Consider the following 17,140-nt stretch of genomic DNA (forward strand, 5'->3'; position numbering starts at 1 on the left):
AGGCATGAAGCAGACGTCTTGACTGTATTACATCAGCATCTCCCCAAGTGCTCAGTGAGATAATGTATTAGGGAAAAAAGGTTTGGGATTAAATCTTTCAGAAAATGTTGGCTTGAATAAATTCATCCTGTTCACTGCTGAACTTCTAAGTTTGTTAGTGTTGATAGATAATCTTTAATAAGAGGACATGTTATGCAGTATTTTTCAAATTTGTTTGATCATAGAACTCTTGTGACTAAAAACACCTGTACTAGACTAGCATTCTGTAGAACAGTCTTTGGTAAACACTGATTTAGTTAATCACCTGCCTGACAGCTGGACTATGGAGTGGATATTTTTTTCCAGGTTTCTTTGAATAATGTGATTCTAGGTTAAAAATCCTTCAATCATAGGTCACAATTAGGCCTTCGCTAGTTTAATATCACACAAGATGAATTCACTTGAGATAAGATATAAAAAATGCTGTTTAGGTAGATGAAAAAGCTCATGCAGTGGGAGTCATGACAGGTAAGGTAGGACATTTCTGCCACTCACTAGCTGTCCTGTCTTAAGGAAGTTACATAAGTTATCTCTGTCCTAGGATCCTGACCTATACAATGTGAGTAATACTACCTCTATCTCAAGGGATCTCATGATTGTGTGTCTGTTTATGTGTAGGACTTTAAATTTAATCCCTGTTTTAGCTGCAAGGAAACGAATTTTAGGTTCTTCAAAAGGTTATGAAAAAAAGATGTGAAAATTTATTTAGCCTGATTTTAGTGTAACATTGTTTTTTTATAAAATAATTTTATAAAAGAGTCCATCAAGATATTATATAGAAAATGCACACTAAGGTAATATATACACTTCATAAAAATAGAATACATCTTGGCAATTGCTTAGAGTCTATTACCACCATGTACAGTGTATTGACGTGTAATATTTATGTTAATTTGAACACATGAGATTTTTAAAAAACCAAACCTGTCCCACTGGTATCTTTAAAAATTGTTTTCATTGATAGGAAAATAAACAAAATTCTAGAATGTAAAAATTATGAAGCTAACTGGATGAAAGTTTATATTAAAATGTTAAAGTTCCATGACATGTACAACTGTCGTGAGGGCAAAGCGATCTTTTTTTATTATTATTATCATAAGTGGTTCATCTGATCTCACAAAATCACTGAAAATAATATCCTTGTTCTGAATGTTCAATCAAGATAAGCATCATTTGGGATCAAACAAGCCTTCTAGTAGCTGTACTATATTTAAAAAAAAATGAGTGGTGTTTTTCTCCTTAGAAATGAAAATAGGTAAGTCCTATTATAATGTATCAATACTTACAAAAATCTCCATAAGTTACTTTATAAGCTTTGATCAAAATACTTAGTGATTCTAAAAATAGTCAAATGCTCAAAAACTCTATTTGACTCTGAATCAGTTGTTTTTGTTTTTTGTTGTTTGGTTTGGCTTTCAGGAAAATGATCTTAGGTACTAAACTACTATAAACCATCACCAATATGTCCTGTTAGATGTTCAGAATAACCTTTGGGAAGTAACTGCTCCAGTGTAATAAATAAAATAATAAGGGACTTTTCTAGACTGTACTTCAAGATATGACCATGGTGGGATCATGAAAATACCTCAGAAGTACCAAGGAAGGCACACAAAACAGAGTGTAGCACCATTTTCAAGTTGCCAAGATTGCAACTGTCAAGAGACAATAATCTGGAAGGGGGCTTGATTGCCACGATTAATGCAGTTTAAATATGTGGAATAGGCTTTGCAGAGTTCCTTAGTATGGGTAGGCAGACACAGCTATATAAACTATGAATGTGGTCTGATATTCAATGGTCCCATTGGCACTGTAGGATGAGGCTCGGACCCTCATGCGGTAGGTCTCTGCTTCTCGTAGTGGTCGTGTTGTATACACCACTCCTTTCAGGTTTTCATCCCTCAAGGCAAAAGGAACAATCTGTTCCTCATCTACCATGAGGAAAGTTGTCCTGGGATGCATCACTCCATCCTGCGTGTACGCAACCAGCCGGATTAAATCTTGATTGGTGGCTATTCCAAATGGGAGGGAGACAAGTTTGTATTCCAAGGCATATGGGCTCAAGGCACATTCCAAATCATTGGGTGGACAGTTCTTGAGGCAGAACCTAAGGACAACAAACAAATGAAATACACATAGTTATCTGGAAGCCGGAGGAGGCATGATACAGGTGATCATGATCCATGACAACTTTTAGGCACTACATGCAGGAGGCAGCCTGACTGTAAAAGTGGTAAGACTCAGTCATGTTGTGTCACTAACTCAAACCAGACACCAGATGACTAAGAGAAGATGCTGGTGTGAAGTCAAATATGTATCTTGCAGCTCCATTAAAAGCAGATGTGTCTGAGCCACTGAAGTAAGTATGATTGCCACAAGAGTATTTTCTTTAAAATGAAAAGTCAGTTTTGGAAATAAAAGCATTTGCATATATATTGGAAACAAGTACTTCTTAAAGAGGAATACAAGCTACTTTTTAATTATATAGTATCCTAACACTGTTTGAAAGGTGAAACAAAATATATTGATATTTTTTCTAAAAATAATAAAAGGTCAATTAGGATTTCTGGTGGGGAAGGGGTACTTCTTTTGTAATTGTCGTTCACATTATTGTAGATTAAAAAGCTTTATTTTCTTTTACCAGAGCGCACACTGACTGCTTTTTGAGTCATGATGACTTTTAAATTGTTTGCCAGAAACCGATGGTAATAAAGAGGGGAAAAAAATGCACAGAGAACCATTTTATGAAGACAGGATTCTTCAGTCATAGTATTTTTAGAGGTTTTGTTAAGTCTGTATTTTCAATTTTCTCCTTCCTATTCCATGTCCCATCAGACCAATTGCAAATAGGTTTTTGGTGGATTCTGGGCAGTCCACACTTGACTATGCTGCAGTAACTTGGTAAGCATTACCAAGAGGAAAACAAAGTGAGTTCCGGCCAGTATTTTGTTTCAGAAACACCTTCCTATTAGCAGGGCTTATCCAAGAGGAATATTATCACTTGTTTTCAATCACCCTGTTAACTTGGTACCTGGATAGAGTGCAACATTTCTGGAAGGGGAGAGAGAAAACAGAATGGTAGTTTATTCAGAATGCAGAAAAGCCTGTTTCAGACAGAAGGAAATATAAGCAAGATGATGTATGAACAGGCAGACGACTGACTCATCCTCACTCATCTCCGTTCTCAAGGAGTGGTGAGTCAGTGAAGCAACAGAAAAGGTGCTTCATGGTGGGCTCTAAGTGTGCAGAGCCCTTACCACCCTGAGGCAACACAACGGAAATGAAAAACTTTAAAGAAAGGCAGGCTCTATCACTCCATCAAACACTTGCTGCTGAGGCAGAACCCACCATGTTACATGTTATATTCTGGGAAGACTGCTCCAGGCAACACTGGCAGCCAAGAGTGAGCTTGGGTGGCAGTGGCTGCTGCAAGATGAGCTCATTTCTTGCCCATTCATTGAAAAGAATACTTACTGTAACCCCACATCTTCCTGGAGTTAGTGACTTCCTGTGAGTTACACATGACAAAAGACAAAGTTTATGTTGGTCAAGGAGTAGGAGAAAGGATTTTCAAAAGCATGTCTGGGATGAGAAGGCAAGACATACCCTGAAACAGGATCCCTTTGGTAGTTGGGTGGACAGGGTGTATCGATGCACTGGTAGCTTCCTCTCATGTTGAAGCACATGCGATTGGCTCCACAGCGCACATTCTGCTCCAGACACTCATCGATATCTAGGGACAGCACAGGGAACATGCAGCATCAGCAATGAGGGTGAGAGAAGGCCATCAGAGCAGGCACTGTGGATGTGTGAGTAGAATGTGGAGGGCTAGCCTTCCCCTCCCATGAATGAACTTAGTCATACCTAAGCTTCTTTAACCACAAAATGGGGATCATGACACCTGGCGGGGTTATTTCCCAGATTGCCTTGAGCACATATTTCTTTATGTGAAAGGACATAAAAAATTGAGAGCTATAAAAGTAGATGGGGAGATATTAAGAGCTCTCTGGTGTCTTTTATATTTGGGAAATACCTTGAATTTGAGTTTTATAAAGCAAGTAATATTTTAAATGCACTATGAACAAGCCAAAAATTTAAAGGACATTTGTGAATATTTTTTGCAAAGTGAAGAGTCTCCTTAAAATGTGAGTGATCCTTGCCGAGTGTTTTGTTTTACAATGTCAAATTGTTGAGTGGAAAATAGGGGTCTTAGATATGAAAGGAGTCAAGTTATAAATTAAGGAGAGATGGTACAGGCTAGTCAGATCTTGAGGAGAGAGACAAACAAAACAGGATCAAATGAGTGGCCCAGGCACCACAATGTAAGCTGATCAAATGGAGCAGTTCACCTTGATCTGGACTGTGTTGAGTCTATCCTCTCTCGTTATGGTAGTGGCATGCTCTCCTTAGGCTAATGGTATGGGGAAAATACGCAAATGAAATACTCTTTATTTTGTTGTTTTCTACACTAAGTTAAGTAGAAACACACTTAACTGCTTCCTGAAAATGAGTGTTTTTGAGCCACCACTTTTAATTTGGGGTTTATTTTTGAGCATCAGGGGATCCGTGATGTTTGCGTGCATGTGTGTGTGTGAGAGACAGAGACAGAGAACGTGAGATTGATTGATGGTTAGATTTTCTGGAAGGAGGGTCCATGGAGTTCAACATAATTTTTTAAGGAATTTTAAGACCCCAAATGTAAGAATGGTATTTTAGAGCAATGGTTTTCACACTGGGGCATCCTCATTCCCCTGGTGATACACGAATGTTTTCTAGCAGTATGAATGCAGGCGAATATTTCAGGGAATCAATTCCCATATTCTCATTTTCCATAATTCTCCTCTCTAAAGTCAATTTGCCTGAGAACATCTCATGACCTGGAGGTCTCTATTCCCTTCTCCCTGTTTCCAACCTTCTGATTTACAAAGACAGACTGCAACTAATCTCAGAGGATAAACAGAGAGTAAGAATATTGGTAATAAGGACTGATGGTGGCTGGCAGGCCTTATTTTATCATGGCCACAAACCAATGGTCTTAGCTCTCTATTTTATTTTTTTTTTTGAGACGGAGTCTCACTCTGTCGCCCAAGCTGGAGTGTAGTGCTGTAATCTCGGCTCATTGCAAGCTCTGCCTCCTGGGCTCAAGTGATTCTCCTGCCTCAGCTTCCAGAGTAGCTGGGACTACAGGCATGCGTCACCATGCCTGGCTAATTTTTGTATTTTTATTAGAGAGGAGGTTTCACCACGTTGGCCAGGCTGGTCTTGAACCCCTGACCTTTGGTGATCCGCCCACCTTGGCCTCCCATTAGCTCTCTATTTTAAATTAGATTTCAGAAGTGGGTTGGTTGTCATGGGGACACCTACTAACATTTTTGTTTGAACAGAAAAATCACCTTAGACTTTTTCTGACAGTAGATCTGATTAATTTGACAACGAATACAGACTTTCAAATTATATAGTGTCCATCCTCCATTAACCGAGGGAGTTAAATCTGCATCTCTGAAGTTTTGATGAAAATATATTTAAAGCTTGAGCACATTAACATAACAATCTGTATAACAATGCCAGAATTCACATCCTTTGCAACTATTTAAACTGATAAGAAACTTTAGTGGTCAATTTTTAAAAGTATGAGTAAAGTATAAGGTTTTCAAAGTCTAAGTCAATTGGCTGCATATAGAATTGGTCCTGAGATACAAGAGGGTAAAATGACAATTAAATGGACTAAACTGGACTCCACAGGTGGGTCCTGACGGTCAAATGCACTTCTATCATGGAAGCTGTGCTAAGAACAATGTTACTACGATGTCATTGTACAGTAGTACATAATTTGGTAGTTGGATAATGGTATTTATATTGGTATTTGATACAAAAATAAGCATTTTAGATTTGGCTCCAAATATTTTCTAAGGAAACCACAGACAATGTAATTATTTATTTAAAACAATAACAGTCTCCACAAAGTAAAAAGATACTGGGTTAGAATGACACGGAGTAAATAACCTTTTAGTTAGTTATATGTGCTGACAATGATGTAATATGCTATTACTAGTATTATACTAGGATTAGCTTTCCTACAGGAATGGAACATAATGTGAAAAAACTTTTTATTTCAGTTAAGTCTTGCCTACTGCCTCTGTGAAAAAATTTCTATTTATGATTTTATCAGCCAGGAGGGCTTAATCTCCTTGACAAGATTGTCTCAGTGACGTGAAAACCCGTCTAGAAACATGTGAAATTCAATTAGCCTTATCTTCCTTCTCTCATTAAAAAATGTTCTCTTCATATTCATCATCCACATTTTTTCTCATTTTCATCATGAACTCTTGCAGAAACATGAAGCCAGTGGGCTGCAGGGGTCCATGATAATGGTGGTGTGGAGACTAGAAGCTGGATGCACATCAGTGTGCATACTAAGTTGTTATTTAGTAGTTACCTTATGATATATTTTCATTGGGTAAATATGAATCTATAAAGAAATATCAGAATCTAATATAGAAATATACACTTTCTATTAAAAAGCTTTCCTAAGTACTGAGGTGCTGGGCAGGTGGCCCTCTTCTGTCTCTGGTCTATTACCCTCTCCTCAGGGTGAAGCACTCTCTCTAGGAATCCACTCACTCTACTCATTTACTCTACTCACTATTCTTAAAAAAAAAGAAGACAGAAAAAGAAATAGAAATTGTGTTGTCTTCTGTTCATGGATGATGTGATGTCTGGTTTCTATTAAATATAAGAATATTATGATTGAAATGAAAGTATTTTGTAACATAAATATTGCTACAAGAAAAGAATCCCAAAATGAGCTGAAAATTTTTATATTAACAGTTTTAGAACATATGAATGTATTTAACCAAGTGCTTCTGAATACTAAAAATTCAGGATAAACATACTTGAAACATCTGTCTTACAGAAAATATAAGTAATTTAGATTCTTGATAAACATTATGCATTGCATTTTTAAAACACAGATGAATAAGAGCACTCATTTTAAATGCAGTGCTCATATAATGTTTCCAAATTTTTAGAAGTAGATTAGTGGTGCATAAAATTAGCATAAGGGTCCTTTAGTTTCTCCTCTCTGCATCTTAGGCAATTCTTGATTGGTAATGCTTTTTGTTTATTTTGCAGTCTAGTGACTTTCACTTTTGACTAGAGTTTCTGTCCTTGTTCAATGTCAAATTCACTTTAATTTCCCTTTTATTATCGATGTTTGTATCAGTAATTTCTAAATCTTTCAAAAAATCATATGCAAATAAAAAGCAGTCTTTGGTTCCTTATAAATGCCTCAAACACTTTCTAAAACTATAAAAAGAATGCAAGTTATTCTTCAGGGCAAAGAAAAAGGCATAATTGTTTTCTCTCAAGTCTTTTTAAAACCACAAAAATATGTAACCCATTTAAATTGCAGACATTTCAAGTGACACCTGTTTCTGATTTGTCCACGTCATTTTCCACTCTCTGTAGCACAACTGAAAGCTGAAGAACGTTTTGAACTAAATGAGTGACAAAGGCAATTAAAAAAATAAACTGGCACAATTTAGAAAGGGCGAAAAATTCTCTAATGTGAATAAAATATAACCCTTTAAAATCTGGCTAAGGGGTTGTGCGTTTTGAGTGGTTATTCCAAATGCTTTGGTATCTGCCCTGTTGCCTTCTTTGGTGCCTGGGGTACCTGGAGGGGGCGTGGTTTTAGTGTGGGCATCGCCACTCCTTCAGGAAGACTCTTGGGTTGAAGAACTGGGGAAAAGTGGTAATATCTGGACAAACTGCTCTCACCCCATCCTGCTGCCTCAGTGCAATGCTCCTGGTGCTCACAGCATCCCAGGAGACAAAGGACTATTTTAGACATACAGATCTGAGGTCAAGTCCTACCTCTGCTCTTGATTATTCTAGGACATTAAGGCTCACATACTCACTCTGAGAATTAGTTTTAGAATGGGTACAAATTATCTAATGGGTGCAAATTATTGCCTTTGACATATTTATACTGCTGATTAAAGTGAAATAACAGTTGCTTTGGAAAAAGATAATAGTATGATTAAATAAATTATTCCAGTACTTTAAATCTGAGTAAAATTCTCTGCATGGGGTAGGTTCTTAAGAAATGTTTGGTGACTGATGGCCCAAAGTGAAAGTTATTACTCAACTTCATGTTTCATCTCCGGCCCACATGACCCAGTGGGTGCCCTCAGGGAGTGTGAATGAGTGAATGGGTGGGGTAGGGCGGTGTGGGATGAGGTGGCAGTGCTCATGGTAACTAGGGTGAAGCCATTGTCCATCCTGGTTTTGCCTCCTGGAACCCATTTTCCATAAGCTGCATTGCAGCAAGTCTTTTGTGAATCCCATAAAGATAAAAAAATTCAATCTAAATTTGATTGCTGCTGATAAAGCACTCTTTTGGAGTTTTTATTTGCTATACTTTACAAAAGGATATAATTTTCCATGACACAAATTAATACAATTCAAAAGCTTATTAAGACCCACATAATACTCCTAGATTTTGTCCACAAAATTAAAGGTTTCTTAGATGATTTTTAGGAGCTATACAAGTTCTTATTTCTCCTTAATATAAGTACACGTTGCAATATAATCAACCTTACCAAATTATAATGCTCCTTTCACATTTTTGTGTAAAAAGGGAACTACTGAGATTGATGTTTTATTCTTTGTCATTGCTATATCTTGCCCAAAACTCTGTTATAGAACCAATGAGCTATATTTTGTTTTATTTGCATGTCGGTCTCCACTAGACTATAAACTCTTAAAGGGGAAGACTCTATCTTATTTATCTGTTTAAATCCTGCAGTGCTAGCACATAATTGTTCCACATCAATGTAGACTCAACGAATGAATGAATCATTTAATTGACTACAAAACTGATCACTTTAAAAATAAGTTTAATAAGAGGGACAACATATAAAATAATATCTAACACTGAAGTAAATTTACTGAGTAACCTTCTCATTTTTCACTTCCATTTTAGTGGAATTGTAAAAAAGTTTGAAGAGATCTATTCCCATTAAGTGTTAAAAATATATAATATGAACTGGCTTAGGCATTCTTGCTCCTTCTAGTAAGACCATACCAAAAATGTTTCTCAACTATTTTCTTTGCTTGCTTCCTCTCCCATTGCTTCTCCAGCTTGCAAAAGCAATGTCTGAACATAATTCTGACTCATGGGAATGGGAAAGAAGGGGAAGCCACTAGAAGAATGATTATTCAAAAAAAACTTCTCACACTCTCTGTTGGTTTTTAGTCAAGTTTGCAACAATAAACATCCCAATGTTTTCTCACCTTGGCATGTCTTTCCATTGTGTGTGAGTTGATAGCCAGGTGGGCAGATGCATTGATAACTTCCAAAGGTATTCTTACACTCATGCTGGCAGGCATCTGTATTTTCACATTCATCAATATCTGTTCAGGAAGAAGACAGAGTTAACACCACACAAAAAAGCAGACACTGTGACAGAGCCAACTCTCATCAAGTTGTTGATATACATTAGAAAAACTTCTTGGTGATTTTATACTCATGTGAAAAAATGCTCAGAGCTATTTTCTACCAAGATATTTTTTATGTTATAAAAATATTGAATATAGTACTATATACACAGTACTATATTACAAAATATGGACATTTCTTTGTGTAAGCACATATATGCTGAAGTCCCAAACTAGTCAATTTTTATATTAAGTAAGAGTGACATGACAGAGGAAACAAATGTAGACAGGATCCTAAACCACCAAAATATGAAACTCTTTAAGGAATAGTAGAAATTACCTAAAATATAATGTTCCTATTGAGATTAATTGCAAAAAGGAGTATTTGTTTTCATTGTATTTGAACTTTGGCTCTCTTTCTCTCTCCCTGCAGCCCCACCCATGCATAGCTTTCCCATACACAGATATCACATGGAAATGTTTTTTATTTTTGTGACAAAAATACTCTTTTTTTATACAATTCAAATGTACTAATGACAAGTACATACATATATAGTTGTGTTACTTTTGGCAGGCCATTTAAGTTCTCAAGATCTCATTTATTCTTCTGTTAAAAGGGACATTTGAGACCATCTGCCCTACTTCACAGTTTTGTTGAAAGGTTCATATACAGTAATATGTGGGAAAGTAGTCTATAAAGGGCTGCTATTATTAAAGCCATGAAAACGGCAAAAAAGCAGGGTGAGAATAGATGATAATTCAAAATTAATTGATATTTGCTTTAAGGATAAAGTATGTGATTTGGGAGGCTGAAGATTTCTTGTCCCAGTGGTGTTTTGCTTTAACTAAAATTAAAATTTGCTCATAGTCTCTGAGCATACACCAACCAGTGGAAGACTAGTTAACCAAAGTGTTGATTCTATGACTTGTGTGAGTTTTTACTTCTTTCCTTTAAAATCAGCTTTAACCTAAAATAACAGAAATGTAAATGATGTTGAACTCCAAGTTGTTAACACAGAGCTTTCCCAAGCATGAATTTTACACTACCCCCAAGTGTGATTTCTGCATTCAGAAGCAATGCAATGGTCATTTTTCCTGTGATGCTTTAGAATCAATTTCTTCAAAAACTAAACTCTAGCCCAAGTCTAACAAGATTTCATAGTGTTAATTTGAATCTTTCACAAATTGTCTGTCCCAGATAGTTCATTAAAAGCATTTGGTGCTTATTGCAATTTGGTCTTGTTGTGTAATTCCAAAGCTGTCTGCAGTCTTACTGTATATTTCTTCATTAGTCCCAATACTATAAAATACTGTATTTTAAGAAAAGTTTAAGCCTATGAATTGCCCCCAAAGAAACTTCTAAATATCCAGTAATGGACTAGCTATAAATTTTTACTTTAGATTCTCCAAGATTGACCCTTACTATGAAATAGTGGCTGCCTCAAATAGCAGATGACTGTCTGAGGAAGACGATTGTGATAACATAACATTGGTTTAACATAAACAGAAGACAGAAAACATAAGACTCTACTATGATGAAACTGCAGCCATAGATAGTAATGAAGAAGTAGAGAAATGGGTTATTAATCAGGAAACTTTCTTAAAATAACTTGGACCTTCTGATAATTTGGAATAAACCAGCTAATGGTGTATAGTGTGGAGGGTGTGGTTTAATTCATTTTTCATAACACAGATTTTTGGGCAGGAAAGTGAAGGTAGAACAAAAGAAAGTGCTTGTCTAAAATGAAGGTTGAGAATGGGATGGTAACCTATTACCTAGGCTGTGAAAACCCTCTAGTGGGGATGACTATTTGGAAGAAACTTTGAAAGACAAAATGTCAGATGTTAATTCTGTCAATAAAAGAATAGTGAACAACTTTAATGAAGAGTCAGATCAAAATTGTGGGCATAAAATTTACCAAAACTCAGAACAGTTTGTAGCAGATTGACAGTGTTGTTTAATATACTAGCAAGAATACTGGAGTCCACATATTTAGCAATTAAACAGTATTTGACCACATGGGACAAAATGTAGAGAATTGTTAATGCATTAATGTTTGGTGGTAGGAGAAACGAGCACTGTCAACAATTCTGGTAAGCTAATCACAAGGGAGAAGTTTCCATATCGCTTATATTAAGCTGCAGGTACATCAGGGTAAAAAAGACAGAAAAGTGCTGGAAAAAACATGAACCTAAAAAGCAAAGGGTAAAGTCTGAGTGTCTAGAGGGACTGAGGGTCCAACTGAGTAGAGATGATATGGGAAGATGAATCCACCTAAGGTTGACCAAGAAGTCCATCTGAGAAGATAATAATGCAGTAACAGGGCTTGGGCAAGGGTAGAAAAAGAAACAAAAAAAAATTGAAGATACAAGAAGAAGAAATGTTTAAAAAATGTTTGTTTAGCAAAAAGCATAGTTAGGAGAGAGTAAGCAAAGTGTAGAACGCTTTCCAGAAATGTAAGACAATGAGGCTGGCATAGTGGTCTTTGAATTTAAATGGAATTTGTTTCTTCTCTCCCTCTTTACTTCCCTCCTATGTTCTTTCTTTGCTTATTTTTTCCAGCTAACAAATAGTAAAACTAATTCCTGCTTGCTAATTCCCCTTGAGTAGGTCAATGACATGCTAATCATAGATATTCACGGAAAATTGAGTTAAATGAGTGACAGATGGTAATGTTTGCAACTTGACTGAAAACAAGGTCTCAATTCTTAAGTTGGAAATTATACTTCACTTTTGCAAACAAATGAAATTATAGACTTGTGAATTTAGATAAAGATACTGCAAGCACATATTTCAGAGTGATAGAAACAACTTAATTTTGCCCCAACTCATATTATCTTTTCAGTGACATACAAACATACATAATAATCAAACAGCAATTCCACGGGGACTGTGGAGCAACAGTCAATGGGATGTTGGTTGTCATACAGAACAAGCAGTCGACTGAGAAGCTGACACTTTCACTTTTAAACCACTGCTTTTCCATCAATCCGATGTGGCCATAATCTGATGGCATTACATTATGTGGCAATATTTACATCCTCTTTTAAATAAACTATATTCTGGATGCCACTGAAATTTATTTCTATGTAGCATTAAGTTTAGTAACACCTTCAGGGTGACCAAAAAGAGAAACTTACTATAACACAATAAATTATTAGAATGCTCACATGTAAATCCATAATTCACTTGACTCAAGTCTATAATAGTTTTAGGTGCCAAAATAAATGTCTTGAAATTTTCAGTCATTCCGAACTTGAGATCAGATGTAGTTCACTGCACTCAAACAATCACAGGTGCTGTACACATACTTTGACTCTGATCAGTAAGAGAGCCCACAGAAAGGAAATGTAATACAGCTGACATTTACCTACACATGTGTCATGGCTTGCCTCAGAGCCTTCAGGGCAAGTTTTCCTAATAGTCCTTCTAGTCCTGGAGAGAGATGTTCTGCTGTTTCTATACTCTGAGTAGGAGCTGTAGAGATGTGAGTACTGTCTGTAATGCTGTTGAGGTTGATAGTTGTTTCTCACAGGGGAGAACCGTGCAAGGTTATAGCTACTGTATTGAGTGCCATAATTTGGCAGCCTCTCCAATCCAGCGCAAGATTTCCCGTCCCCTAATAAATGTTGTCCTGGCGGACAGATACACTTGAAGCTGCCGGGGGTGTTGGAGCACTGATGTGCACAAGGTTTAGGCACTTGTTCACATTCATTAATGTCTGCTCGTGTGCCATGACATAAAAAAGAGAAAAAAAAAAGACATATACATACACACACAAAACACAGGAATAAAGAATGAGTCTGTGAAACAAACTGAAGACATTGTTACCCTCCAAAGCCAGGCATACAGTAATTTCTCCTCAACTGTTGTGAACTTTTGAGAAAGCTTTAATCATTCAGTTATGAACATAGGACAGATTCTGCAAATCTCCCCGTAAGTACTACATTATATGCACACATTTTATTTGAACATTCACATTGAAGCAAGTGGCTCAGAAAACAAGACACACTAGTTCTGTGAATTCATACTCCTTTGACTCACTTATGATGGCCTTAAGATCTAGGGAGCTCTGTTTTCAGCCTTGTCTCCTTGATCAGTTTAAGCTAATTTGGTATACGTTTTTACATGTAATTCTAAGAGTAGCATTAAGATTTTAAATCTTAGAAATACTACACTAAGCTTTCTTAGTTCAAATAGGCAGAGACATCTTAAATTGTTAAAATTTGCATATCTTCCTCTGGAAAAAAAAAGGTACAAGAGAATGTGGAATCACAAATGAATATAATTTTCATCAAACTTCACTTATAAAAATGTCTCAAGATAGTACCTCTTAATACAATCATACGTGTACATTTGGGAAATTTCTCTTTTCTCTTTTGACAAATATTTCAGATGGAATTCAGATTTTTCTACTGGTTGACAACATTGGAAGCTTTCTAATATGTCCACATATAATTTTTAAAAGAGTAACTACTTTTATGTTTATTTTTAAATTTTTATTTAAATGACTTGGTCTTTCTGCAAGCATCTTTGCCCTCCTAATAGCAGCCAGAGCAATCTTTTCCAAATGTAAACCGTATCATATTGCTTGTCTGCCCAAGACCTTTCATGTTTTCCCATCACATTCTTTATTATGGGCTCTTTATTCTCCTTACCCTCTGCCTACTTTTGCTCCAACAGCCTGACCCCTTGGTTCTTCCTTGATTACGGCCAGTGCATTCTTTTCTGAATGACATTGCCATGGCTTCTCCTCAGCCCGAAATACACTCGCCCAGACCTTCCCATCGTGGCTGCTCTTTCCCTTTTTTTTTTTTTTTTTTTGAGATGGAGTTGTTCTGTTGCCCAGGCTGGAGTGCAGTGGCATGATCTCGGCCCACTGCAACCCCTGCCTCCTGGGTTCAAGGGATTCTCCTGTCTCAGCCTCCCGAGTAGCTGGGACTACAGGCGTGTGCCACCACGCCCAGCTCATCTTTTTTGTATTTTTAACAGAGACAGGGTTTCACTGTGTTAGCCAGGATGGTCTCGATCTCCTGACCTCGTGATCCACCTGCCTCGACCTCCCAAAATGCTGGGATTACAGGCGTGAGCCACCACACCTGGCCTGCTCTTTCCTTTTGTCCAGTCTCTCAGAGAGGCTACCTGGATCACAGTGCTACCACCCCAGTCTGGGTCTGTCTCCTGTTTTATGTTTCCTTAAAGTGCTTATCACTATCTGAAATTGTATATTTGTTTTGTGATTCTTCTTTCTCTCCCTGGAAGGTAAATTCCACGAGGACAGAGACCTGGTCTGCCCTGTTTAGCGATGTATTCCCACAACCTAGAACATCATCCAACACAAAGTAGGTGCTCAGTAAACATTTGTTGAATTAATGAAGGAATGGGCTTATATCATGTGCCAAATCAAGCCGTGAACAGTAGAAACAAAAATGATCATATGGGAATATGTAGTCTTAAATACGTGAAAACCAGAGTTCAAAAGCTAATGTAGATCTTAATTCTATCAGTAGAGGCAGAAACGAAATCACATCTCTAGTTTGTATTTAGTTATAATATTGGTAACTACTGTCTCTAATCTTCCATACCATTATAAGTTTTAGAGGTAGGAATACTGGCAAAATTACAGACTTTAAAATTTTATTTTCTGAATTAATAATTTTGAATTAACGAACAAGCCAAGCACATTTTCCCCCAACAGATTAAAATCAAGGAAACAAGGACATAGAATCAGTTCTTAACTAAGATATAAACTCACCAAACACATAAAATTTTAAAAAGTTATTTTCTTTCTATTGTTAGGTCAACACATGGAATCTGTACTTGCAATTCTTCCTATAAATTGGAAAAGGGAATGAAAACCAAATTCTTTAATTCATTACCACAGTGGCATGAAAGAAAACAACATAGGAAGGTAGAATAAAATAGTAAATTTTGCTTTAAAAACTATTTTAGTAGGTAAAAATTAATATTTTAACTCCTTTTTTTTGAGACAGTTTCTTTAACTCTTTTTTTTTCATTTTCCTCTTCAATTTATTGCATCCACTTTGTACATGAGGAAACTGATGCTCAGAGAGGGAAAGGGACTTATGACCCTTCAACTGGTGGAACCAGGACTCCTGGTCTTTGGATGCCAAGTTTCAAATCCTTTCCAAATTCCATGAACTCACCCATTGCCCCTCTTCGGAATATCTTGCACACCTTATCTGTGTTAGCTTTTGCCCCTTGTCTCTGCACCCTGATTAATAATGGTTTTTTTTTTTTTTGAGACATAGTTTCACTCTTATTGCCCAGGCTGGAGTGCAGTGATGCAGTCTTGGCTCACTGCACCCTCCACATCAAGAGATTGTCTTGTCTCAGCCTGCCGAGTAGCTGGGATTACAGGCGTGAACCACCATGCCCAGCCATTTTAACTCTTTTTTTGAGGCAATGGTTCTGCATTCTTCCTTGTTTTATTCCCCAGCACAATGTCTGAGATCCAACTGGTGGCCAAATTAGTGAATAAATACACCTATTTCATTCTGAAAAGTCACTGTTACGGCTGATCAAGATGTTAAACTATATATAAATGATAATATCTAAATAGAAGACTAAAATGATGCTCTGTATTCCTGTTATTAAAAAGCATTTTCTTTTAAAAGAGTTTCTAGTAATGGTATTAGTTTGAACATTTGCTACATACAAAATACTATGCTAGGGATTGCATAAAGACAGAGCTAAGTCTTTTTGGGAGAATTTGCTATAAATAATCATTAAGTAGACAAGAAGGCAACCAATTTGAAAAGCATAGCATGAAACCCAGAAGCTAGTATTTAAAAGCCCACACCATTATTTTAGTGCAATTGGATATTCTAAGGAAGACTACAATTTGATAGATCAGTTTCTTTTTTTATAAATGCATTAATTTTTACCAAAAGTATGTGGTTATCTTACAGATATTTTCTATTTGCCTTCATATTCAAATATAACTAAGATGAAAACAAATAGGCAACTGGGGAGAAATGAGATATTTTTAGCAAAGGGAATAGCACACAGTAAGCATTAAATATATGATCAAATAATTATCCATTTATTTAAATTTTGTGTCCCTATTTTAATACCTCACACCTAAACTTTCATACTACATACAAATATACTTCATGCTCAAATAAAATGTATCTATGCAAACATTTATGTCATGTGCGTAGAGATATAATCAATGAGATAATCTTTATAATTAAGTTGTGATGGCAATTATATCAGAACCTCACTTTGATATGTGTGGTGTATAGCAAGCACAGAGTGATTATTATCACTTGAATGGTCAGTGTAAATTGAGCTCAATATGAAGTCTCTGAAGAAGTATCCAAATTGTGTTGAATGACGTAAATCAATTCACATACCTTATTATTGTAACAAGAGACCATTTGAAGATAGAGAAAGTGGCCCTAAGCGAGTTGGCAAGGCTAGGTAACTACATCAGTAGCTTTATTGCTCAGCAAGTTCCTATTAACTTACCCATGCAGGGTCTTCCAACTCCTTGAGACCGATAACCTCTTGGGCATACACAACGATAGCTGCCTCTTGTATTCTCACATATCTGGTTATATCTGCACTGATGGGTCCCATCTTTACATTCATCAATATCTACAGACATGGAGGCAATAAGAAGTAACATTTCCTCTT

General features: G+C 36.5%; 1 protein-coding gene across 1 annotated transcript in view; it reads right to left on the reverse strand.

Annotated features, from left to right (window-relative positions):
• Positions 1-717: 717 nt before the first annotated feature.
• Positions 718-17,140, reverse strand: part of HMCN1 (hemicentin 1) — a 434,555-nt gene continuing 418,132 nt past the window's right edge. Inside the window, exons 103-107 of the mRNA XM_030818744.1 lie at positions 16,973-17,101; positions 12,849-13,199; positions 9,334-9,453; positions 3,643-3,769; positions 718-2,143 (exon numbers count right to left, since the gene is read on the reverse strand). Coding sequence (XP_030674604.1) covers positions 1,777-2,143; positions 3,643-3,769; positions 9,334-9,453; positions 12,849-13,199; positions 16,973-17,101 — 1,094 coding nt within the window. The 3' untranslated portion in view covers positions 718-1,776. The remainder of the gene's footprint in view (positions 2,144-3,642; positions 3,770-9,333; positions 9,454-12,848; positions 13,200-16,972; positions 17,102-17,140) is intronic.

The sequence above is a fragment of the Nomascus leucogenys genome, chromosome 9 (genome assembly GCF_006542625.1).
Source record: "Nomascus leucogenys isolate Asia chromosome 9, Asia_NLE_v1, whole genome shotgun sequence".
In the NCBI taxonomy this organism is placed as follows: Eukaryota; Metazoa; Chordata; class Mammalia; order Primates; family Hylobatidae; genus Nomascus; species Nomascus leucogenys.